The following is a 27,689-nucleotide window of genomic DNA, read 5'->3' on the forward strand; positions in this document are numbered from 1 at the left end:
TTTGCTTGTTTTGCAAGACCACAACAGTATTGATTCATATTCTGTTTGTTATCCACAAGGATTCTAAGTTGCTCCTGCAGATGCTCTCCAGCTATACCTCATTTCGTAGCCACACCCGAACGACTCAGCACTTCTCTATACTGAATCTCATCAGATGGAGTGCCTCTGATTTATTTAAATAAACTGGAACTACTACAATATGTTTTATCAGTCTGGTTACAAGCAATGGTTTCTATAAAGCCAGCATCAAGTAAGTCAGTAAACATTAAAACCTCCTTTTTCCACTAAGTAATCACCTTACGCTGTCCTTTATCATCTGCTGTATCTAACTTTTCTCGTTGCTTTTTATGGCCCCTGGTATGAGTCATTTTGCACCTCAGCCTCATTTTCTAATAATTTACTTCATTACAGCTTTATGCTCCTCCTTAACCCTTTTGTTCACAACTTTTTCATCAGAATTTCTCTGTCATTTTGAGATCTGTAAAGGTAACATGTTGGAACCATAACGATACCTTATTATGCCTTCATCTTCGCAGAACTCCACAGTTCTTCTGCCATCCTTTACTCACCGTGTTATCTTTCCAAAAGCAGTACTAGTTTCCTAAACTTGTGAAGTTGGAGAATCTTTTTATTGATGTCCATTATCTCTATTCTCCTTTTCTCACTTCTTCCTCTTCAAACAGAGCATGCTACCATGTCGCAATTTCTTTCACACCAATTATCTTCTGACTTCCTTACCCCATTCTTCCTTAGCCATGATGAAATCTGAACTGACGGCTGCCTTAACTTTTTAAACATGTGGGGATAATATTGTCAATCACAGGAAACTGTGACATCTTGTCTGTGTCCCAACATTGCTTTTTCAACTTCCAAGGAAATAAAAATCCTGCATTATTTCCATTTCTTGTCTTCGGGGCATTTCTGTCAAAAATGCTTTTTCAAAAAAAAGTCTTCCTCGGTGTATGTCTTTTGTGTATTTCCATGCAGCTATTCAACGAGTGTGACCCTCACCCCTCCTCAGCTTCAGAGCAAGTATGAATGGTTTGGACATGCAATGCTACATTGTCCTCAAGTCTACCTGTCCTTCACGAAAAATTATCTCCTATCGGAACCAATAGCCTTGTGATTTGTCCTACCATGTCCTACAACTTTCAATTAAACCTCTGAATAGTGATGAAAGTTTGCTGAAAAAGAAATTAAAGGAAGGATATGATAACTGTGAAACAACTCATTTGAGTTATCAGTCACATTCAGTACCCACTCCGTTTCCATGAAGAGTAGCTGATTGCTTTGTGTACTTTACTGATTTACATGTTAAAATAATGAATGTTTAGAAACTTGGAATTAGAATTAAATATATTGATATAAGGGAATATAATACTGTGTTTAATTTGAATATTTTTGATCCAAATTCCAGTTTTGCAGAACAATTTCTTTTCTCTCCAATTTGAATGGAGAAAATTTCAAAACCATGAAATGTCCCACAAAATGGGAAACATGGTTTCTAGTGCTATTTATACCCCTAGACCTATACCCCTAGCTGCTGCTAATAAAAAAGCAGACATGGACTGCTGGAGCACTGCTCCTAGTACAACCACGTACAAATTCAGTTTCAAGTATTGCTCTTGTGCATCTCCCACAGACATATGCCCTGGGCAATGCACAGCATTTTCTCTGAACAGACAGAAAAAGAGAAAGGGAGAACGAAAAATGTCAGGAGGAACCGACGGAGATGCTTGATGTCGGGCACCAAAGAGAAAGAAATGTAAGAGAAAAATAAAAATAAGAAAGAAAAACAGGAAAAAAGAGAGGAAATAATAAACAGGAAAAAAGAGAGGAAATAATAAACACCAAAAAAGTGGGGGCATCTACAACTGTGCCAGTCACAGCACAAGAAGAAACAGCACACATCTATCAAAGCTGGTAGGTCACTTCATCAAAACTTAAAAGCATAAACAGCAAAGGTACAAGCGGAACACCAGATATATTCTAACAGATCTTCTTTAGGGTCAAAAAATGCTGGTCATTGACAACCCCCAACACATTCAATTGTAATGTAATGTTTTGGACTAGGACTATTCTGAGACAAAGCTAAGCATGGACTGGTCATTGTTCTGAAGAGCTGTTTGCTTTTGCAAGCATCTATACAGAAATCACAGATATTCCTGGTTTTAAAAAGCTATGTGGCATGTTTAACACAGAATTCAGATAGAATCACTACCTAAATGAATGCAAGGAAAGATTCAGTATTTCTAGTTGGATAAAAGTGAAGACAATTAAATATAAATCTAAGAAGGGAAGGGTGGTTAGAAATACATTTCTTTTTTTCCCCTCAAATCTCCACTACTTTTGACAGCTCTGCATGTTTGAAACATAAAATGCCTGAAATGAGAAAAGCAGACATACTTACAAATATGTATTTTTAAAACAGTAAGGTTTTTATGACTTTGGCTTCAAAGAGGACATTATAAGGGCATGATATTGCCTGCGAAGACCTAACCCTGTGTATTCTCTTATCCTGAAAGACTTATCTTGGAACGTTTCAGCCTGCCAACCCCATACAATGAATCCAACTCCCAATTCACTAGCCTTTTTATAAAGATGACGGAGTCCTTTTGCACCCCCAATAGCATCCAAACTGAATAAATACCTCAGCACAGAGACTTGCGTTATTGGAAACTAACAAATGCAGAATCATGACAGTAAAGCTCTGTAATTTGAGACGAACTCGTATATTCCACATGTGTTCATTCGCTGTGTAATAAGCTTACCATCTATACAGTTTTAAGTTAGTTCATCACAAGCTTGGTGGCATTTGCTTACCTAAAAAAATTAAAGTGATAAAATATGTTTGAACTCCAAAACTTAACATCCTGCTGCATGGGACAGGAGCACAAGGGAAAAAAAACCCAACCCCAAATGTTTATTGGATTGTCAACACAGAGAGAGTAAAGTAGATCTAATTCAAGTAAGACAATAATAAAATCTTTTATTGAAATAATACTGTGCTATCCAGTCACTCTCACTATAGCAAGATAAGTCCAAGTTTCAGATCCTCCTTGGCTAGACGAGAGTCAGGAGACAAGACAGACTGTGAGAAAGTGCTCAAGATCAGGAGACCTCAGTAGTTTAACCTGTACCAGGCCCTTAAATGGTTCCCTGAATCGAGAAAGGCCTAAAGAGCCTGTTTACAATCCAACGTTCTTCATGCAAGGAACCTCAATGGAAATAATTGTTACTGTGTTCTCTTCCTACTACTGCCCCTTCAGGTCAGTTATCCCTGTACCTCTCTTTCCTTGCAAATGGGATCATTAGGTGACATAGACCATAGGGTGAACAAAAAAGCGTAGGATCCTCAATCTGCCTAGGAGAAAAAAAAGGACTGGCTAAGCGTTTGGTCCATTTATAGAATGGACTGCATCTGGCTTGCTACTATGGGGAATTACATCAAAAAGAGATGACTTGACTGTTGGGAATTAGAAGTTAATTCCATTCTGCAAGTCATAGCACCAATCAATGTCCAGTCAAAGAATAAGATCTTTTCCCTCTGGTACCCTTGCAGTTCTCACTGATACCAACTGGAAACACAGACATGGAAAGCAACATCACTCTGTCCTCTGGCCAGCACGGGGGTATGCACACTATTAAATAGGAAGCAAGCCCTAAGGAACATCCATCTTTCTACAAATATATCCATGTAGATGCTTAACATATCTTCTTTTCACAGTAGCTTTAAGCACACAAAGACCAACACTTTTCTGTTAGAAAAAGGATAATCGAGACATTTCCTCCTCGTTGTGCCTGCAAAGAGTTCTCCAAAGTTTCATGAATTTGAAAAGTTTCTGTATGTACGTGTACTAATGTTTTTTCACTAAAATGTTATACTTTAGATTTACATTTTGCTATCACAGCTTCCCTACGCAGTCTCTAGCCATAAAAGAGAAAAAATAAAACTTCCCAAAATACAAGTAGAATTGACATCCTGTGTGCTGTGTATGTGTGTGTATGCACATGTTTGTGCACGAGTGCTGAAGGTTTTTATTTGTGGTATTACAGATTCAGGCTTCATGAAGTAAGTTTTAACATCTGAACAATAACAGCGGCATTAAAAAATTCAAAAACATTCCCCCTCTATAAATGTTTAGTGAAATATGCACTGTATTATCTTTATGCGAATATAAACATTGACTCTCTGGGCATCTTGTTGATATTTTGTAATGGGTCATTATTGCAGCTGACAAATCAGCAGGTACTTAAATGTAACAAGGACTAGAAAGAATTTATAAAGCTTTTATAAGCAGAGATTTCACTCGCTTTCCATAACCCCTATTTAATTACAGAGCCTTTCTAATGCCACACAATACAATTTATAGTTACTATTAAAAGTAGCCTATCCAAAATTATTAGCTAGGTGCAGAGAAAGGAATGAGAAATTAACAAAGGAACTGGTTATTAAATTTGAGGCTATGCATTTATAATATAAAAATAAAACAGTGAACATGATTCTTTTTAACTTAAATATTTCACTATCTTTTAATGAATCATCATCAAAACTAGAAATATATAAAATGGTGCCATTTATCCTGAGCAATCAGTGATTTATAAATCATTATGTATCCTACAACATATTTTCAGCTTTCCATTGCTTTTTAAATACATGTCTGCACTGATCCCCATTCCGGCATCGTGGTACTAAGGTAAAATAAATAATCATAGTAGTAGGACAGGATACCTTTTGCTGCAAAGGGGAAATATCACATTTTAAAACTATGCTATCCTGGATCTTGGCCAAAACACCAACACAATTCTGCACTAGAGAAAACCTGCATATCATGTAAACCCATATTGGAACGAGCTCAGCCTGCACCTAGCCTCAGAAGTCTTTCCCCTCCTGGCATCTGAGTGCAGGCTTTCAGAGCATTGAAAGGTTTGATTCTAGCAAATATAGATGTGTGTACTCGAGGTTTCTTTTGAGATATTCTCTGCTTCCTAAATAGCCAAGAAGTAGGGTCAACATGAAGGTAAAATTAAAGTCTCCCAGCTACTGTGGGGTATATTGGAAGCTTTATTTTGACCTTTAGTATTCAACCTAAGCCAATTCAATTGAAAGAGAAAAGCAACGACACCACAGAGTTTGTATCTTGTACCATTCAAAAAAGAAAAATGCTAAGTGTATGCTCAGTTTGATGTGTCAAAAGTTCTGAAACAGAAGACAGTGATGAGAGAATGTACCAAGCTATGTTGTCTCTTTTGACTTTCTTACCTCATTTACATAGACCCAGTGACTATCCTTTGATGCAAGGTTGGTTTCCACAGCCTACAAAAATAAAAAAGAAATATAATAATAAAAATAAATAAAACATGTGAAACATATTCCAGAGAGAATTTACATTAAGAGGTACTATAAAGCTCATTTTGATTGCTTTCATTGCTATTGGCATTGTTTCAGTACAGTTCTTTTCATCTCTTCCACTGCTGCTTCATGGAATGGTATCTTATCGGTGGTAGTCGTATTTCTCTGACTTCAGTGTCTAAACTACAGTAACATGAAGATATTCCCTAGAGGTACCACAAAGGCATATTGGAGCAGGGTGGTACCTCAACATGATAAGGGATCCTATAATGAACAACTGCACACAGAACATGCAGTTCATGAGATTTAACTTCTGTATGATAATGCATCCCAGTAGGTTAGGTTTCTTTTCAATACGCCTCTCAAAATATACTGCCTCTGCCTCATTACAACTCTGATAGTTTAACTGTTAGCTAACCTATTAATGAAAAACACCACTCTACAACACTTGAGTGAAGTTCATATGAGTCATCCTCTCTTCAGATTTACATAAGACCCAAGAGAAAGTTATGATTTGCATGGACACTTTTTCTGGCTTCCCGGTGTGGACTTGGATAATCATCGTGTATGATAAAGAAATAGCCCATCTCATCGGACAGCATATTTATGTGTACTCATATAACCCTCATGCTTCAGTAAGACACAAAAATTGGGAAGGACTGCAAGCACAAACAGCACTACTAGTACTGAGGACCTCAGTGGAAGGATTTGGCAATATACAAAGAAGTTTCCAAATGCCCCCTTTGTTTGACATAGATAAGCTCACTTCAAGATATTTTATAGTCTAATAAAGCAATATCAAGCATCCAGAGGTGCACACTACAGTGATAACGATACTGCTAATGTCCTGCTTAACACACAGTTAAACAACCACTGTGATTCATCTCCCTTAATAAAACAGGACAGTCCCAGCACACACACGTATTTCAGGAGGCAGTTCATTACACAAAGTTTTGAATGTCCCTGCCTTCAACCACTTATTTCTTCTGTGCCAATATGACCCCATTTATTGAACTGATATTCTTATTGCTGTGTTATAAATGGCCCTATGAATCACTAAAATGAACCTGCTTAAAAAAAACAAATACAGATGAACAAAATCCTTCTAGTTACTGTTTTTTAACTTGGAAAATTTTGTCACTCTGTTGATTGCGTGTGGCCTCAAGAAGCACTGCACCACTACAGAGAGGCTCTGTAGACTGCGGCACTGAGCTGGGCAGGAACATCATCAACCACCTTCCTCTCCAGAACACATTTGCATAATAAGCCTCTCAGATATTTAGCGTCAGATGGCATGAATCACCTTCTTCCATGACACTGACTACAGATGACTGGCTTAGAATAAACGCCCACGACTTATAAAGCTGCAGCAAAATGACAAGGTATCCATCCTTAATATAGGCAAAGGGAGCGCTGTTACCTGATCCTAGCAATAAACAACCCAAAAACTGGCTAAGTACCCAACGCCAACATTTTTAACATTACTCTTAGTATGCTAACACATTATGCTGTGTTAAAAAAAAGGGGGGGGGGGAGAAAAGAAGTAGAAATTACTTGCCTGAAATTACTTGCCTAAGTAATTGTGTTTCAAAACTTCACTCATTTGTGTAGCCTGCATAAACCTAAGAGAAAATTGTGGGCAACACACACACCTCAAACTATTTCTCATGTCCACAAGGTGAAGCACTCCTTTAAAGAGACAAAAATCCCAAAAAAGAATCCACAAAGAAGCCGAAAGAGAAAAATCAACGCAGACAGGGCACAGTATTTCTCATCATCATCATAAACAGCATTATGGGAAATTAACTATCCCTGGTGTCAAAGCAGATGAGAACCACTAGAGACAACACTTCTGACAAGTTAATCCTCTCCTAAGCACGCAGTGAAAAATTGTCTCCCTTGGTAATTGTCTCCCTTGAATTTCTTTTAAGCTGGCAGGAAAATTAAACTGACCACCTAATTGTGGAATCACAGCTATTTGGAAAGCTAACAGTAATGAAAGTGAGGGCAAAAGCTTGTCGATTTTCTCCCTCTTCACCCTTCTAACACATTCAGACAAAGCCAAAATAGCCAGATGCTGTAACATATAGAGGAAAAGCAAAGTGCTGCCAACATTAGCAAAGCAGGACTAAATAACGCTCAGGTGCAGAGTTATTGCATTGGCTACATTTTGTGATTTATCTGCAACAGTGAGCAATTTGTATGAATAAATGCTAAGTCTGGGGAGCCGCAAGAGCCAGGGAATTTGAAATGAATTATTGTAACGCATTCTTCTGGGTTCACATATCTAGGCCAAAGTTTTTAAAATGAGGTACCTAAATTTAGGTTGCTATGAGTTTATCTTTAGTCATCGGAGTGCTAGACCATTCAGCACCTCCTACAGAAGTCAATGGCTCTGCACTCTAAAAGCCTAAAATGTATTTAAAAACACAACCGTAGGTAGCCAAGTTTAAATATCTATAAATATCTTCTGTTTAGGGCTGCAACACATAGCACGAAGCTTTGTTCTAAACCTATATATGTTGAGAGAAACTTCTTGCATGCTGTGCATCAGGTTTTGCACCATATTTACATGCTTGCTGTCCTAAAGTATCCTAAAAGGAACTACTGAAAGTCACATCACTTTCTGATGGCATTGGTGTCTCGGGGGTGTATTGCTAGAGGCACAGGGAAGCTAAACAGTGTGAAGAGCAAGGTCCTGAAGACCTTGTGATATCATAAGCAAATTCTCAGAATAAGAAACAAATTAGATACGTTTGTAACTTAGGGAGTTTCTTTAAAGAGGAAAAAGTAACACCACTTGGGAGATTATGGTCACCTGTTTTCAATTATTCAAGCTGTTCAAGATCTTGCCATTTGTTTAAGCTTGTGCCTCCATCCATTAAAAAAAAAAAAAAAAAAAAAGAGGTCTATGAAACATCCTGAAGGATCTATTACGGCCTGTTTCATGAATGCACTCTATATTAAAGTAAAGTAGTCCAGGAATTTGTGTGATCACCGTGGCTGAGGAAAAGTTATGCCATCTATGGCAGGATTCATGTGCTAAAATATGTTAGGGTTGGGGGTTTTTTGTGGAAAAATATATTAATATATGTGCAAAATATCCTAGTTCTTTATGTACTCTATATGTATATAGGGTCTAGTTGGCACTTGGGAGTAATGCCTCACAACACTTCTATCAAATAGAAAATCTGCTTTTGAGATACTGGAAATTAAAGAGCATCTGTCATTCCTTTATTTTCTCTTAGACTAGCAAATAGCTTCTGCAAATTTGGAAAAAAAGAGGGTTTTTTTGAGACTGTATGCCCTTCCTTCCTCCACATCCTTAAAATGCAGAACCCAAACAAGAGAAATACAATTCACTCAGTGGACCACTATTAATGACAACAAATGACTTTATCTGAATTGGGCCAGACTGGGACGAGGGGAAGGGGAGCAGTGAATGTAGAAAACTGTTTATAATGTCTCAGTAGAAAGCATTTGCAATAGAAATGAAATAGGGAGACACTGAACTTCAAAATACAAGCATTAAGATTTCAGATCTCATACCAACAATGATAAAAGAAAAGATGCTTCATGAGAAATGATCAAAGGTATTTTCATGTATATGGATGACTTTGTTTACTTATAAATGTATAACTTAAAAAAATTTACTGACAATAATCCACGACAACATTATTTTATTGGAGTACAGCGGAGAACAAATATTTACATGCCTTTATGAATAAGTAACTTGGTTCATTATTTTATCTAATGGCAGTTGCAGGATTAAAAGGAGAAGTTAGGAAAGTAAGCAATAAAAAGTGCTATGTTCAGAAATAAAGCAATTCTGCAGGAAAAAAAAAAAAGAAAAAAAAAAGGAACGGAAACAATCCTTTCCTGACCTTCTCAAAAAATCTTAAACTGAAAACATTTCCAAGTGTATAAAGGCTGGCTAGTAATAGGGAAGGTTCTTTTCCACAATACCTGGCTGCTTTGCCAGGGTCAGCACCTTGGTATTAACAGCAAAAGGCAGGTTGTGCGGAAAGGAATGTAGGGATGAGTGGCTGGACACAACTTAGAGAGAAGCTGGTGGGCGTTCAGACAGACACGGGCAGACTGCATTCCAGTGACAGCAGGATGTGCTGAAGAGTTTAGGCTTACACGCGTCTGTGTTATAGTTACAAACCTGTTGTCTCCTTACTGTGTACCCAGGGGGACAGGCAGTAGGAATGTCTGGAAGCCCCATATTCAAGCCCAGGATCCTAGAAGGAAACGTCTTGCAGATGGCAAGCACAGATGGTCCTGTTGCATCTACATTTTTGGAAACAAGGGCTGCCACCCTGAAATCCACAATAGGAAAGAGACACCAGAATGTTTTGCTAGGAGGGATATCAAAGTAGTAAAGGCTATTACTTGCACATCCTTTACTGTAATGGTGAGGATAAAGAGCATCATAGCTTTCTAGGAAAAAAATGAGTAAGAGGGTAAACTGAGGAGCCCACAGTTAGAAAATAATTGGGAGAGAGTGTCCTAAGAGATACTGAAAGAACACAAAACCAAAGTTGTTGCTAACCCATGACAAATTACAGCTGGCAGCAGAAAGGAGATACACCTGCAAGGTGGTGAGTGCTCTCTGTAGGCACCGGCAGACACACCTGACCATCTTGAGACCACAGCTCTGGGAACCAGGCCCTGTTACAAAGCTCCTCCTATGCAGCTGTCTTCCAGCTTGTCAGCACAGACCCCTGCCAACCAGACAGACTGTGAAGGGCCAGCCCCCAGGATGCTTAGAGCAGAAAACCAGGCACAGAGAGAGCTAGCCGGAGAGGGTCTGAAGAAAAAACCTGCTGGAGACCCGAGTCCTTTCAGAGACCAGCATGGTGGGGAATGATATTAGGACATATGCAAGGTCAGCTTTACTACTATGGAATAAGTAAAAAAAATATAAAATAGATATGCCTCCATCACAGACAAATATCACAAATCTCTGGTTCTTCTGTGGTCATGTGTCATCTTTCCCTTCATATTTCTAAAGCGACCAGCACGACAATGACAGATAAGCCTCTTTTTTTCTTCTTTTTTATTATTCATAATGAAGGCATAAGTAAAGAAGGGTTTGGGGAAGTAATCATGTCTAAATCTCAGCTCTTTACAAATGTTTCATGAGGGATCAGTCACAGCCCTTACAATTCATTACCTGCTCACTTTACATTTGCCACTGGACAGGTTTCAAAAGAAAACCATTTCCAGCTCCTATTGTCCCAAGCAAGGTTCAAGCCAGCGACCTGCTTCCAAAACCAGCTTTTTTTTTCCCCCTTCACATCCTTGGAGAAATTATTTAATTACTGTCTTTTCTTCCCCCCACAAAAACAGAAGAAAAAAATTTCAGAACCATTTTGAGATCTATTCTAGCAAAACAGCAACGGGAAAAAAGTCAATACCTTCTTTACAACACTTTGTAAGCCTGAACCAAACCTAGCTCCAGCCTGCTGACTTTCATTGCAGGAGATGGACTTGCATTTTTTGAAATGGCTTTGCTCTTGATTTAAGTGTCCAGGAAAACATCCTAGGAACCAGGGAACTGTTTTAGATCCCAAAGAAGAGATACAGACCAAGTTTCCAATGCAATACATCTGACACTAATTAATTGGATAGTATCAAAGTGCACCTGTTTATCTGAGAAGCTTTGTATATGTCTTGGATACAAATAAGTTAAGATAGAAGACATGAAAAAGTCAATTCTGGTAGAGCAGATGGGTTCAATCTATATCCCCTAGATACCCGATTTATACTTAGAAACTCCTTCAATTAAAATAGCGCAGTTCATGTCCAGGAGTGACTTGCATAGGTAATAGAACTTCACAGAAAAACAAATTCTCTGTACCAGTTACTGAGATTCTTGCAATTCATTAGAACTTTTCTTTCCTTCGCACTTAAAAAAAAACCCAAACAAACCTCTTGGCTCAGTATCTCCAAAGCAGCATAAATCCTATAGTGTTTAATAGATTAAAAATAAATAAATAAGCATTTCTAGCCACAATAAATAAAGTATTTATAAAAATAGTTTTCTAAAAAGACGGTCTGGTCTAATCTGCTTCTAATACTTATAGTGTACTACAGAATACTGCAAACTGATATTGTTTCTAAAGCTTAATTGGTAAGGGTACCATTAGAGTACAAGGATTAAAACAGAATTTTCCAGACCACAGTACAACATCCCAACTCTAGATGAAAAGTCATGTAAGCTAAGCCATTTTGGACTAAGACTCTTGAAGAGGAAAAATTCAGTTGCAGTAAACTGGATCAGGACTGTAAGTTTACTTTTCTAATTTAAATACAGGTTAATTAAAATTCCTAAATGTCATTTTAAAATGAAATATTAAATTCTTCTTTCTCTAAATGGTAAAATGGGAATTTAAAGAGGTTCCATGCCATACTTTTTCAGATCAGAAAATTCACTGAACCTGACCCTTTCTTACTGAACGTCATGCTTCATGGAGAATTTGTACTTTTAATAAAAAAGGTTTTGCCAGAAATTCTATACCCTTCCCTTTTCTGAACGTTTACCTAGAAATGTGCACATACACACTTTTTAAAAAAAACACGTAGCAGGCTCACTGAATCCTTATCTTTCAGTGATCACTACCTCATGTCAATGACACAGTTAATTTCTCTCCACTTACAACAGAAGCTATCAATTCAGAATCTCAGTATATATTAGCTTCCTACAAGTGATTAATGAACCACCAGCATAACGTGCTTTTAACTACTACATTTCTTGATAATTCAGCGTGCGTATTACTTCATTCTTGGTCTACGCTATATAAACATATTACTAAAGAAACCTCACTCAGTGGGAACAGTTTTTTTCAAGTTAGCATGCACTGTTACATTAAAACATGAAGCCTGGTATTTCCTTATTACTCTTCTGCAGAACTGTGTTGCTAAGAAAAGGTATTCTTCCCTCAGTGGTACCGACAAAGCACAAGCAATTACTGAAAGGCTATCAGGAGTTTGGATGGTATTTTAATGATTCTGGTTTTCTCCAGTAGTATAAGTGTATAAACCTGGCATATTCAGCTTGATTCTCCCGTAAAAGATGGGAGTCATATAGATCTCTACATTCTCCCACTCGGATGTCTGGTCATTAGTCTTGGATAGCTATCCAGTGTTCTTGTTGCCCACAAACTCCGTAATATTTCATTCATGGTCTCTGTCCAAAAGGTATGAGACGGTCCTTTCTTGACCATCTCTATCAATTTTTCCACAGGCTAAAAATCTCAACCTAATAAATGAAAAAAAAAAAGAGGGGGAAAAGAAAAAGAGGAAGAAAAAAAAGAAAAAGAGGAAAAAGAAAAAAACATCCCACAGCAAATCTCCAAATACCATCAACAACTGAGTTCCGTTTTCATTTGCTAAGAAGACATTTAATGTATACAGGACTAAATATGACCCAAACCTTCTCCAGCTTTTAGCACACACCCCTACAGTTGACGAATGCTAATTAGAAGGTGTACGTGACATTTTGCATGATATTATTTGATAATAACCCAAACTGAAATATACTAATAATATAAAGTTTTTACTGTACTAGTTTCCTCTTAGTTCATAGGCGATCAGAAAAAAAAACCTATACTGAAGAAAACCTACATAAAAGTTTAATATTAATCAAGAGAAATACTGACAATGAAGAAAACTATAAGGAAGAGTGGGAGAAGAGAAACTATACACTACAACTTCTGGCTACACAGCTGTAATGTAGAGTATCTACTGTAATATATGTGACATTGCCTGTTGTTTTAGCATTAATCATTTCAATGTAATGCCTTGGGATCTCTGTTTAATCTTATTCCCATTTTATAGGTAATGCTTATTATATTCAATCTCTGTTGTCATTCCATTTAATGCATATTCCACTGAATGATACATAAAAGTAAAGTACTATGTATGGAACTCTTCCAAAGGCACTCAGTAAGAATTTAACTTTTCAAAGCTCAAATGTCACATACTATTTATAAACGTGGTAACTGTTGACCACTTAACTACGTGGCACAGTGGTGACACCAGATAATTGCACAGCTGTCAGAAAGCAACATTTCCATAAAGACATAAATCTAATGTTAACTAAAAAACATAACCTCTGAGAAATCTTGTACTTAAAATTTTACCAAAGCCACACGCTGAGTTGACTTTGAAGACCCAATGAAATCTTTGAAAAGAATTAACTAAGTTTTGCTCACTTAGACACTGAATTTCTTTTTGAAGATAACAGCTTTGTACATCTATATTCTACTAAAAAGTCTCGGCTTTTTAGAGACAATTTTGTAATGCTTTGTTAAGAGCTGTTCTCTAGAAACAAACTAAAATTCATCAGAACTCGCCAGCATTTGGAGCTTGGGTTTTTTTGGTTAGTTTGCTTTGGTTCTCCTCTTAAGAGAAGAAATCACCACTAAAACAATTTAGCAGTTTAAGTTTTCTGTTTGTTTGGAATGCCTACATGGGGTTGGCTAGACATTTAGTTAGAAGGTTGAAAATGCCTTTTAAATCTATTTTCAGCATGGATGATTGCTCTCTATTGTCATAATGAGCAGCCGTTCCACAGTTGGGGTATAACACGTTTCAATATATACCACCACTCTCATACACTGTGCTTTCTCAGCTCTACTCAGAAAAAATAGCTTAAGTTCCAATTTCAGCTCACACTGGAAGTTCAATATAACTTTATAGAGTTTGCACAATTTTTCCCAGAGTTTGATCTTTTTGCAGGTACAAACAGCAGATGGTAATTATATCATTAAAGAAAGATGCAAACTTCTTAGTTTTCTACCGTGCACACAACACAGTGCACACAACACAGTGAAAACACAGTTTATACATTCCTAATTTCCTCTTTCAAAAGAAGTGCGTTTTGTCTTGACAGTATGATAGCTGTAGCTTCAAGAATCATGTTTCACATAAACTCTGAACTGAAAGAAACAGCTATAAGGTGAAGAGACCACTTTTTGATTTTCCTGAACTTACAGTTTTAATACTGATTCATTGCCCCTCGCACAAAGTTGCCCATCACATTGCAAGGCTGTTATTTTACATAGGCTATGGGTTTTTAAACTCTATGAACTTGCAAAAGTATAGCCACATGAAAGGTTACCTTGTCCTTTATCCATCTTTCAATCTGTTCACATCTCTTCTCTTAAATTTCTTAAAAAAACGTGTCTGGTTTTAAAGGAAAAAAGACAACACTAGTCTTGCCTCAGCCTCAAACATAATCACTTTCAAACCAGTCCTTTTCTGCCTACAGCGCGCTTATTTTAAATTGCAAAATAAATACATGAATAAAGCAAAATCCTTACAAGTCTGAGGACCTTCTTGTCAGTGATAGTGCATTTTACATGCCCAAACAGTGCCACAGGCTGTAAGCACTAAAGCACACCTTAAAGATCACCTTAACCATCTCAAACCAGAAGACACTTCCTTCCTCATCAGCTCTGCCGAGAGGAAAGAACATTTGCTTTTCTTTACACTGCAGGAGGACACTTGGCTTCTGTGTACTTGTCAAGTGACAACTCTTTCAGGCTGCTCCAGGAGGAAAGAAACCTTGGGGAGCAGTAATGGTGGTGATGGAAGGGCCAACTCTCCCTTTGCTTGTCCACAGTCTTAATGACTTTATGCAAAGCTGTACAGGCTGCGCAGAGGTACGCAAAGGCAGCAGTCACCTCGCACCGAGTACATACACAGCACACACCAATGAGAAACAGGCACAGGGAAGTTCACTTTTTGTTTACAGATTTTTCATCCAAGTAGGTGTTCAAATATTCACCATTTGGGTCAAAACCTATGACGCCTTGCACCCACACTTTCTCAAAGCTTGCAGAGATGCACTGGAGCCCCCGTGGTTACCTCATTACTGCCAGACTTTATCAGCTTTATCTTTGGCAGAAAGAATGATACTAAAAATATATATTACAGTAATGGGGCATGAGCAGATTTGACTGGAAAACATATTTACTTTTCCTAAATGCTTGCATACAGTTATTCAGAGGAGCGTGGTAAAGTTATTAATTTAAAAATACATATTTCATCCTTTCAAACAATTTCCACTTCAGCTGCCTAACACAAGCTCACACAGTGTTTGCAAAGTTATAGACAAATGGGTTTTTGAGAATGAACCTTTCTACATTGTCTGGAGCAACAGCTTATCTTCTGACTCCAGGGAAACCAGCATTCATTACAGATTATGTCTTTGATTCTGTTCTTGAAACCAAATCGTTTTTAGCATTTTAACTACTGTAATTTTCTTCCCATTGTTTCTGAGGTAGAATTTAGACAAAAACCAGATTTCTATTAGAATTTCCATGTACCTGAACTTCCATACAAATCCAGAGGAAGAAAATAGGGAAACTAATACGTTTTTCATTTTAAAATCTGAGCCTGTTTGGCTTGTGATATACTATCCTTAGCACTGATTTCTATTATTCCATCCATGCAGGTATGAAAGGATTCACAAGGGAAACTTCCATTATGTCTAATTAAAGTAGCCTACACCTCACTGACAAAAAATAAAGTACACATGGTATATCCTTTAGGCAGAATGATTTACATAGAGGACCATGAGTCTATGTGTTAAGCCTCTCATGACCAGCTGAGAGGAAAAAAACCCCAACAGTTCCCAAATATTATGGGATGAGCACAGTTTCTAAATTAACCACTGTGTTTGTGACAAACTATGACTAGAAAACAAATATTGTTTCAATGTATGTCCCATGAATAGGGATTCAGGTTTCAGACTAATACATGAAAAGCATCCAAAAATGTTAATTTATTTTTCTGAAGACAAAGTGAAAGTAACATATTGTGTAACAATACAACAAATAGTGCTGAACAGAGAATTTGGCACGAAATTTGTCCTCCTTGAGGGAAAATCTATGGCAGATGGAAACAGGAACCAAGTCTATTAGTTGATGATAGCTTTGTTCATAAAGTCTGTGGGGGGGTCAAATTTCCCAGTCTGCAGAATCTACTTGGGCACAAAGAACTTTTTAGTGAGACAAAGGCCATGTATTTGAGAGCGTACTGCAGGTATCAACAGCTATGGCTGATGAGCAGTTTAACTGCAAAACTTTAAAAAAAAAAAAAAAAAGATTTTTACCTATGGAAAATTTAAAAAAGACAGTGTCTTAGAAAGTTGATAAGCAGAAGGTGTCAAAAGGGGAAGTTTGTGAGAGTTAAATGTAATGATAAAGAGAAGAGGAAAAATGACATCGTAATGGACTGTATATTTATATAAGGTTTACATCTGGCTTTATAGGAGTCTCAAAAGAATGCGAAAATAAACATTACTAGCTCAAAAAAATGAATAAAGACACATCCTTAAGTGGTTACCTGATGGGAACATAATGCTATCACCTGACAGAAATTGTGGAAGTGAATAACTAAGGACTAGAGATGCATCTGGAGACATGAGAGAAATTCAGAAGTTTTTTGAAGTGAACACAGAGGAAAGAAGTGAAAATATTAATTTGACATGATGTGAGTTATAAATACCTGCAAACAGAAAGACTTGGAGCATGTAAGCACAAAGACAAGACAGAGGAGTGATCAAATATGTCAAGAGAAAGCATTGGTAACAGGGCAAGATAGCTGCATAGAGAAACAGAAATGCTGCATAGAACAAATGGACAAGGAAAAAAGAAATCAGATGAACCCCCCAAGCACAGAGCAAGATAAAATCCAAGGGCTGAGACCTATGGGTGGTGAGAACAACATACAGAAGATTAAAAAACATAAATGAAGGAGAGGGGAATGGGGACAGGGGAGGTAGGAAGTAAGAACAAACCAGATGAAGAAAAAATAAAATTGAGAAGACGGGAGATTCACACAATCCCAGGAACTGCTGAATTGCGTAAGGGACAAATTGACTGGCCTGTCATCAGAGAGCACAGAAGGAAGAGGTCAGCAAGCTATGACAAGAGACAGGGCCTTGAGGCAGAAAAGAAATAAGAAAGAATAATAAAAAAAATAATCTTTGTTCGCTTGGGTCAGGTGTCATTGTAAGGTTACTGCTGGATAAAGTTATATTTATACACAGGTGAGAGATGCACAGTGCAAATCAAAGTAGGATGTAGCTAATGAAGATGAACAGACAGACAAAAAAAGACTTGTGGTGAAAAGAAACAGTAAGTGTAACCACTGAAAAGTATTTTCATTAAAATGGACCTTTCTTAGGTGATCCTTTCAGATAAGGCTTTCAGTGCTGGCCTTGAGGGCGTTAAGTCTGAAAGTACTAGAAGAAAATTAAATATTAAAGAGCACACAGGGCTCACAGTCTCTAAAACTACTTTTAATTTGTGAAGCTATAAAAAAATATGTTAATAAGGCTATACTAACAGATATGTCCAAACAGAGAGGGCAGCGCAAGATATAAAAATAGCAATAAGAAGAATACAGGTATGATGACATTAGAGTCAGAAATAGAATTATATTTATAGCAAGATGACAGAGAACAAAGAAATAAATAGGGACATCATGGTAAAACAGACTGAATCTATGTAACGTGGGGGAAGTTTAATAAAGGAAAGAAAGAATTCCGGGGATAGGAGCCCTACAGTCAATGTTGAATATAAAAGAATAACACCTATGAAAAAGTTCTGCAAGGGTGGTGTGCATTTAATAGGTTTTAAAATCTTAAAGTAAAAAAAAAAAAAAAATAATTGATTTTGTTGGATAGCACAATCACGAGTTAAATGAAGCTAAGTACAGACAAGGTTCCTCACTTCCAATAGAGGACCTTAAAGAAATTCTAAGTTTCATCCACTACCTTTAGATTTTGAGCTTTTCAGTTATCCTATTTTCTCAGCAGTTACTCCATTTGAACCAGAGAGCTTTAGTTGGTTATTTAATACTATCAGTAATGATACTGACAAATACGATTAAAGGAATTAACTACAATAGGAAACTAGGAAGTATGATAAATACAGAGGTATTTACAGAGCATTTAAAAAGATGATGACTTCTGAAACCAGATAACATAATTATGTTGAAATTCACTACTATGAAAAATAAGGCCATGCACTCAGAGAACAATAAAAAATTTTGCTATTATTTGAGGCTTCATCAGTTCGAGAAACCAGTGGAGGCTTATTAGACCATTATTGTCTGTGATCTAGCAATTTGTGCACCCATGAACAATTGGACCCTAAGATGTATGAGCTGGAATACTGCTAATGGAGTAAGAAAGTATTAATACCAACAGAGAGAGACTCCTGTAGTCACTAACAGGTTGAGAATAGAGTTTAAGTTCGAATAGTTTAGTAGCAGAACAGTAATACAATGTGCTCGCTGTACTTCAAGTACTATTTTAAGTACCTCAGGAGTATTAAAAACAAAGCATTCCATTTGCTAAACTCACACTGCCATGCTAGCACCAAGACAGATACAAGTAGGATCACGGCTATATTCTGGCTGAGAAGGTTTCCAAGTATTATGGTGAGATTGTTGAATTCATCTCACAACAGCAGCGGCAGGCCAAAATACACACAGTTCAATTTCAAGAGAGTGCATGACCAGTTTATGGAAGTGATTATGGAATATATATTTATGTATTATGGTGGCCTCTGTTCTCAGGGGACAGGAGCCAGTAAGCCAGGAGTTCATTTCTCATCTTGTACCCCTGAGACAGTATAGAAATCCAGCAGCAGCTCCTGGGTTTCATGAGAAAGACACAAAAATATGCACTTTATACATTATAGACTACAGCAGAACTGAAGGAGTTAATATTGAGTCCCTGTTTCTATTAGGAACTCAGGCATTCAAGGTTTAATATCTCAGACGTTCCAAATTGCATCTCCTGGAACTTGGCAAACATCTTGTCAGCTTCAATGCAATTTGTTTTTCCAAACCTGAATTGTTTTTAAAAGATTAAGGTGTTCGAATTTTTTTAAGCAGTTAAGTACAAAAGCAGTAATCCTTTACCATCATGATAAGGATTGTCAACCATAATCTTTATTATTTACTAAAGCTTGACTGTCAAAAAAAAGGAACTAATTTTTCAAAGTCTCTTTAGGTAGCTGAGTTGCTATATTCTGAATTTAGGGCTGAGAAGAGAAGACTGATTACTTCAGCTCTGAAGAACTCAGTTAAAAAAAATGATGGTATTCCATGGAAACCACATGACTCAAGAATTAATTATGTAATAGGGGATGAATATTAGCCCCGTTCAAGTCAAGGGGAACAAGATTTCATTCACAGGAGTTTTCTGTCTCTCAAATACTGCTTCAAATCCTCCAAAACTGATAGATTTAGAAGATTATATTAAGAGCCAGTTAGTCCATATGATTTAGTAAAGTAACTCAGTTAACAGGTCCCTCTGGCCTGTCGACTGCACCACTCAGCTTAGTGTCATCAGCAGACAGGCCAGGGGGATGGGATGTCATCCAGAGGGACCTGCACGAGCTAGAGAGGCGGGCCTGAGCCAACCTTACGAAGTTCAACAAGGCCAAGTGCAAGGTCCTACACTTGGGTTGGGACAACCCTCGTTATCAATACAGGCTGAGGGATGATGTGATAGAGAGCAGCCCTGCGGAAAAGGACTCAAGGGTACTCGTGGATGAAAAGCTGGACATGAGCCAACAATGTGTGCTTGCAGCCCAGAAGGCCAATCGCATCCTGGGCTGCGTCAAAAGAACCGTGGCCAGCAGATCCAGAGAGGTGATTCTCCCCCTCTACTCTGCTCTTGTGAGACCCCACCTGGAGTCCTGTGTCCAGCTCTGGAGCCCTCAGCACAAGAAGGACATAGACCTGTTCGAGAGGGTCCGGAGGAGGGCCACAAAGATGATCCGAGGGCTGGAGCACCTCTGCTGTGAGGACAGGCTGAGAAACTTGGGGTTGTTCAGCCTGGAGAAGAGAAGGCTCCGGGGAGACCTTATAGCAGCCTTCCAGTACCTAAAGGGGGCCTACAGGAAGGATGGGGAGGGGCTGTTTGCAAGGGCATGTAGCGACAGGACGAGGAGGAATGGTTTTAAGCAGGAGCAGGGTAGGTTTAGATTAGACATTAGGAAGAAGTTCTTTACAATGAGGGTGGTGAGACGCTGGCACAGGTTGCCCAGAGAGGTGGTGGAGGCCCCATCCCTGGAGACATTCAAGGCCAGGCTTGATGAGGCTCTGAGCAACCTGATCTAGTTGAAGATGTCCCTGCTCACTGCAGGGGGGTTGGACTAGATGGCCTTTAAAAGGTCCCTTCCAACCCAACACATTCTGTGATTGTACGAACAGGTCCTTACAAAAGACTATCTATTACAAACAAATACACACCAAACATAAGCAAAGAAATCTCAGGCTCTGTTTTCTTGATGAAAGTAGGTATAACAGAGTTCTGGGGAGGGGAAAAACCCACACACCTACTATGTGTGGTGTGCAAATCAGGCTGGTACCAGTCCCAAAACGGTGAGCCCCAAGATGATACAAAAAGAGTTTTCAATAGAATGAAGAAGAAAAAGATAATAATAATGTAGTACTATTAGACTTTTTTTTCAGCTGGAAATTAAGACAGAGAGATCAAGTGCATGACAAACATCACACACAGCACATGACAGAACAAGGAGCTCAAGTCACTCGTCCTTGTTCAAGGCCTTCAATAGTAATCCTTGCTTTAAAAATCTGGATCCTTTCTTGCCTTCAGTAGCATTAGAAGGATTCATCACAGCAAAGGATGGGCTGAACCTGCTGCTTTCTGCTCCAGAAGAGGGAAAAGACAACACATGCTTGGAGATCCTCCATCGGCATCCCAGAGGCCCTTCATCACAAATGCATTCTTACCGTCGTCCCATTTGGTATCTCCGCTTGAAGAGTACTTTAGAGATGTGCACTCTTGGCTACAGACATAAATCATTGCCTTTTATGGATTTCTCCATGACAGTATTCAAACTGAAAACAAAACCTTAACTTACAAGAATATCACTGCAAGTTGCACTTGCAAATTATATCCTATTGGGTCGTGCCTCCAGCTACTCTTAAGCCTGGGGTTTGATTGTTTTCAATTGAATGCTGGAAGGTGGTAGAAGTATTTCTCCTTCATGAATCTGAAGCTGATAGCCAGAATTGTCCAGACACAACCTAGAATCACCCTATCCATCTCTGGATAGATACACACGTGTGTTTTCGTATGTGCACATTTGTGTGGATATACTCCCACATTTATGTATACCCACACAGATGTTTGGGGACAGGCACATAAAACAAACAGAAAAAGGAAAACGGAGGGAAGAAAACCAGGCCAGCAGTAACATCCAGAACATCCAGCTCCAAGCATAAAGGGTATTTTAAACAAAGTTGTGTTCTCGCCAAACTGAATGGGGACTCAGAAAAACTGACTCTTGGATTTATCATAAAATTCCTGGAAAAATATGAGCAAACTTTCTCAAGTTTGATGTATAGGAATAACTAAACCTGTATTACGTCTGTGCATTTAGACAGATACACACATAAAGTGTTGTAAATCTAAGACAGGTAGGCAAACCGTTGGTGGAACTGTTCCAGGGACCTGCATCATCTAGAACAACAGAACTGTATTAGTAGCTATGCAAGTATTAGTAGCTAACAAGTAAAAATTGTTTGCATATGTTTTGGCCATTGATTTTTAAGTTTGGCTATATCTAAATAGGATTTATTGGTCAAATTATACCCTTACCTGGAAATCAATATAAATCAATACACCACACAGTTTGTTTCTCTTCTGCTTATATGTCATGTATTCACTCCCTTCTGTGCCTTTAGAAATAAGAAAACAGAGGAGGGTGGTCCTTTTGAAATGATTTGCACATGTACGTTTTTCTGTTATCATTTGTTGGCTTCTGGGAGAACGATGCCTTTCCACCCAGGGCAAAACTTCTGGGACAAGTGGCAAGAAGCCATTTCCCCCACTAGATTTACTATTGCCTTGCCGTTGAGAGCGCATTTCACTGCTACAGTTGGCTGTGTCAGATGAGATACCACATGGCTGAGCTCTCTGCAAACTGCCTCTCACAGCAGCCCACGTACCATGCTCAAACATCACCTTCGCTAACCTCCCGTTGTTCCCTGTTTCTTTTCATTAAGTCTATTCAGCAATTCCCTCTAAAACCTGTGTCTTGGCTGTCTCTCTGTCAGCTGACTTCTTCCTGCCCCTTTCAACAAGCACAAGACATTACTCACCTATCTGCTGCACAGCTGAAACAGAAAAACTATCAGTCAAGTGAGAAGACCACAGCACCCTCCTATGCTATTATTTTCTTTTCCCTTAGCTACTCCATGCTCCCTATTTCAGAAAAAGATTTATTTCCCAAATTAGTTACAAGTACCTGACCAGTCTTAATTCTGGAACCCTCACCAGCTACTTCCTCCATTCCAAATCTGGGGACAGATGGAGCAGTTTTATCTGTAGATAAAACTACAAACATAAAACTCTTCCTCTCTCTCTGTACCACCATTTTTCTCTTGCCTCCCCAGACAGATTGAAGAGTCTAAAACAGCTGTCCAAAAACCCTACACCATTGATTTTCCTGCTCTTTTAAAAACGACAGACAGAACCTGGTATTTTGAGCCACACGTCTCTCTTGTTTTCTGGGTGTTGGCTAAATAAGGTATATTAGGCTTAATAAGGGATATTCAAAAATACTTTCATTTCCAACCCTAACTTTTTTTTTTTTTTTAACTAAGTTTTGGTTACTCCAACACCTTTTCTCCTCATACTTGGGCCTTCTTTGCTCAGAGACCTCTGCCTCTATACTTGGGATGGAGCTAATGACAAGATTCACCAGCTCTCACCCTCTCTGTTCTTCAGGGATGTGACCCTGCACCACCTGAAATTGTGCTGTGAGAAACAGACATGCAAAATAAGTCTTCACCAGCTTTCAAAAGCCAAGAAAAATTGTTTTTTACCCCGTCTGCCCATTTGGTTATAAAATAGGGGGGATATTTTTTCTTGGCCTCAGTAAACAGGAATAAATAGACTTTTCAATCCTCAATTCTCATTTACCATAACTACAGACACATAGACTTATTTGTGCAAAAGCTATGCATATGTGCATACATAACCCTACAAATACCCTCTACCACAGCATACTGTTGCCATCCAACCCAAGTGCCATGAATTCATCAGAAAAATTATACTTGCTCAAAAAACCAAAACAATAACAACAACAAAAAAACCACCCAAAACAACTATCTGGCATTCTTACACTGTTCTCATTTGAAATTCCCCTACTACAACCCATGATGGATTAAGAGCAACCAAAAAGCATAACCCCAGGATGGATTTTAAACAGTTTTATTCACATAATTCAAAACCAACTAGGATATCATACAGCTTTCCCAGGCTTCACAAGGGCCTGAATCCTTCTCTGTGACTACTGAGCGTAATTAATTTACCAAACTTGAACTTTCTCTTTCATTTAATAACAGATGATTAATTGCTCAATATACTGATTGCTGCTCAAGTCCTGCTCTTGAGTTACATGCCTGTGCAGCTTGGGAAACCACTATATACAATCCTAAGCTTTGCTATTCCATCCTATTGCAGGGAAGGCTCAAAATGTGTCTCAGATGAATAACTGTGGTAATAACTGAAATAAACTGAGATGTCTTTTTTTATCACTGTTTGAACTACTAGCACAGAAAATGAGGAGCCTTGGAAAAATGTTAGAAACACCTGTCTGATGCAAAAATCAAAGTTCCTTTGATGTTTTAAGTAAAGTGACATCAACTCAAAAATGGGTGTAAATTTTCAGTAATGTACTTTTTAAATAAATAGGATTAAAATGTACGACTAATTAGGTTCATACAAATCCCCCTTTTGAATTTACATATGTAAATGTTTGCAGAATTATCCTTTATCTAAGTAATTATACCACCCTTAGTTACATGATCTCTATCATATATGGTACAGATAAGATAGAAACAATGATAAATTACTGATCGACCTACAACAAGCTTTTCTCATTGAGTAATCTAATGACAAGCATGGGTAGCAAGGAGAAATTCAGAACAAAGCATCACCACTCCTTCCATCTGAATGTATCAAAGGCACATGGTTAATATCATACAGTATTTTCACAGCAAGGCAAACCCTGGCAGCTTTTCCCCAACCTGCACCTCTGACAGAGCTGACAACGTGTTGCTGCCACCAAAGTGCTTCCAGAAGACCCGTCATAGAAATACACCTTCCCTCTCTCTTCCAGCCAGGCCTGTGATTCTGCAATTCTTCATGCCACATACACGTCCAAGCTGACGAGACAGATTCGGTATCAGGAGGTGTCTTTGGTGCAGAAAGAGCAATAACTGAAATTTTCACCCTTGTTTAAATGGAGAAGTGGCAGTGGGGAGGGCTAAGAAGAGAGCAGCAGGAATGCCCCCCATGCCACCGTTATGCCCTGTGTAAGGTTTCAGAGAAAATGATGGAGGACTATCCCACATTCAAATATACCACAATAAAAATAGCTCCGGGGGCCTGGCGAATTTGTTGGCAGCTTTTGCTGGCTTTTGTTGGTAGTTTTACAGCCCACTTTGAAACACCTGCACTGAGGATGCTTTTCGGGGCCTTTCATGCCACTTCGTTCTTTCTATTCCATTTCTATAATGGGAGGTGGATCCTGAATAAATGACTCCCCTCAGCCTTCCTTAGAGATTAGTGCCTTGATCAGAAATCTATAGAAATTAGTCGGGCTCTCCAGTTGTTTCCAACAAGCATAGGCCCAGGCTTAGCAGGAAGAATATGAAATAAACACCAGTTATCTGTTTTCATTAAAACATTTTCATTAGACCTTATCATTTTTTCCTCTGGGAGAAAACTACTGCAACAGCTTTAATGAATATCTTGGCAGAAGAAATAATAATTTACATGAGAGGACAAATTAATATCTAAATAATAAACTCTCCATGCTCTGGAGTCATCTCTTCACAACTGAGCCCTACATGCATAATGTACCACTGCTGAGCGGATGACTTTGAATAATCACAAGTGACCTGAAATAACAGCAAAGTAACAGAGAAAACTGACTCTTTACCATCGTGTCACTGTCTCCCATAGGGACGTAGGATCCATTGTTCCACACTGTAAAATATTGTTCATGTAGATAATAATTTTGTCTTGTCCAGCTTTAAAGTTCACATTCACAGGCTTTTTTGATTAATGAAATGGCTTTGACAGCCAGCAGCTTCTTCCCAATATTAGAGAGAATGCGGGTGGGTGCCAATTTACAATTATTCAAACTAGTAATCTCCTGTGTCTCTGACTGCTATTATTCCTTTGCCTGTGACCCAAGCACTTAATGAAGTGAAATTAATTTACAGTAATAGGAAATTCTCAGAACTACATGAAAGCACAAGCTTTAATATGGGAAGAACAAATGGCCTTTTCATGCAAGGCTGACCACAAGCATTGTAAAGAAATTTGAAAGGACTTTATACCTTTTTAAGTAGCTATGGTATTAGCTGAAACAATACACTGCAGTAAATATGATAAATCGTCAAATGCCTCTTCGAAATAGAAAGCACCAACACAATTTTCTTTTTGTCACACAGCAGAACTTTCTCATTTGCATATAAATGTGTGACACAAATATTTTGTAAAGGTAAAACCAAGATCTCATCATCCTTCAAATCCCTTCTAACGCTTCTACCATGATACCCATGACAAACTGCCAACAGAAAACCAGTAACAGGGAGGTTGACATTTATTTTGGTTACTCGTCCTTTGCAAATGTATGTATCAGTGTACACTAGAATTGAAATAAATATGGTATTATCTTAAATGGCAAAATACAGCTCACATTTTTCTTCAAATATATTGTTTATCTACAAAATTCTATAAAAGGTTGAAATGGTAACTCAAACCCCTCACATTCAAGTATTTCCTTTCAAGTAGGAAAAATATCACTTTCCTAAGTTTTGCTCTATCATCCCTTCCCCACCTTTACCCTAAAAAAACAAGAGGGAGAGGTGTGCAAGAGACACAACAGCTGGAACTGTTGTTTTGGGGGTTTTTTTCAAAATACAATTCTTTAATTTGAAGTGTTCATAGAATCATAGAATGGTTTATGTTGGAAGAGACCTTGAAGATCACCTAGTTCAACCCCCATGCCATGGGCAGGGACACCTTCCACCACACCAGGTTACTCAAAGCACCATCCAACCTGGCCTTGAACACTTCCAGGCATGGGGCCCCCACAGCTTCTCTGGGCAACCTGTGCCAGTGCCTCACTGCCCTCAGAGTGAAAAATCTCCTCCTGATATCTAATCTAAATCTACCCTCTTCCAGTTTGAAGCCATTACCTCTCTTTCCATCACTACATGCCCTTGTAAAAAGTCCCTCTCCATCTATCCTTCAGACACTGGAAAGCCGCTGTAACGTCTCCCCACAGTCTTCTCTTCTCCAGACTGAACAACCCCAACTCTCTCAGCCTGTCTTCATAGGAGAGGTGCTCCAGCCTTCTGATCATCTTCATGGCCCTCCTCTAGACCCGCTCCAACAGGTCCAAGTCATTCTTCTGATGAGGACTCCAAATCTAGATGCAATACTCCAGGTAGGGTCTCACCAGAGCAGAGTACAGGAGGAGAATCACCTCCCTTGACCTGTTGGCCATACTTCTTTTGATGCAGCTCACACGATGGTTGGCCTTCTGGATTGCAAACACACATTGCTGGCTCGTGTGGAGTTTCTCATCAACCAACACCCCCAAGTCCTTCTTGGCAGGTCTGCTGCTCTCAATCCATTCTCCACCCAGCCTGAATTTGGGCTTGGGATTGCCCCGACCCAGGTGCCACTTGGCCTGGTTGAGCTTCATGAGGTTGGAATGGGCCCACCTCTCAAGCTGTCAAGGTCCCTCTGGATGGCATCCCTTCCCTCCAGCACGCTGATGGCACCACACAACTTGGTATTGTCGGCAAACTTGATAAGGGCACACTCAATCCCACTGTCCATGTCGCCAACAAAGATTTTGAACAGTACTGGTCCCAGTACCAATACCTGGGGAACACCACTTGTCACTGGTTTCTACTTGGACATTGAGCTGTTGACCACAAGTCTGAGTGCGACCATCCAGCCAGTTCCTTATTCACCAAGTGGTCCATCCATCAAATCCATGTCTCTCCAATTTAGAGACTAGGATGTCATGCGAGACAGTGTCAAACACTTTGCCTAAGTCCAGGTAGATGACATCAGCTGCTCTCCCCTTATCCACCAATGCTGTAACCCCATCATAGAAAGCCACCAAATTTGTCAGGCATGACTTGCCCTTGGTGAAGCCATATTGTCTGTTAGCAACGACCTCTTCATTTTCCACGTGCCTCAGCAGAGTTTTCAGGAGGAGCTGCTCCATGATCTTGC

The 27,689-nt window shown here is 38.8% G+C and overlaps 1 protein-coding gene across 12 annotated transcripts in view; it reads right to left on the reverse strand.

Moving 5' to 3' along the window:
• GRID1 (glutamate ionotropic receptor delta type subunit 1) overlaps positions 1-27,689 on the reverse strand; it is a 587,031-nt gene that overhangs the window by 144,166 nt on the left and 415,176 nt on the right. For all 12 annotated transcript variants that reach the window (XM_074590686.1, XM_074590680.1, XM_074590687.1 and 9 more), the window contains one exon: positions 5,264-5,317. In XM_074590686.1, the coding sequence (XP_074446787.1) occupies positions 5,264-5,317 (54 nt within the window). The remainder of the gene's footprint in view (positions 1-5,263; positions 5,318-27,689) is intronic.

This window comes from Larus michahellis, chromosome 6 (assembly GCF_964199755.1).
Source record: "Larus michahellis chromosome 6, bLarMic1.1, whole genome shotgun sequence".
NCBI lineage: Eukaryota > Metazoa > Chordata > Aves > Charadriiformes > Laridae > Larus > Larus michahellis.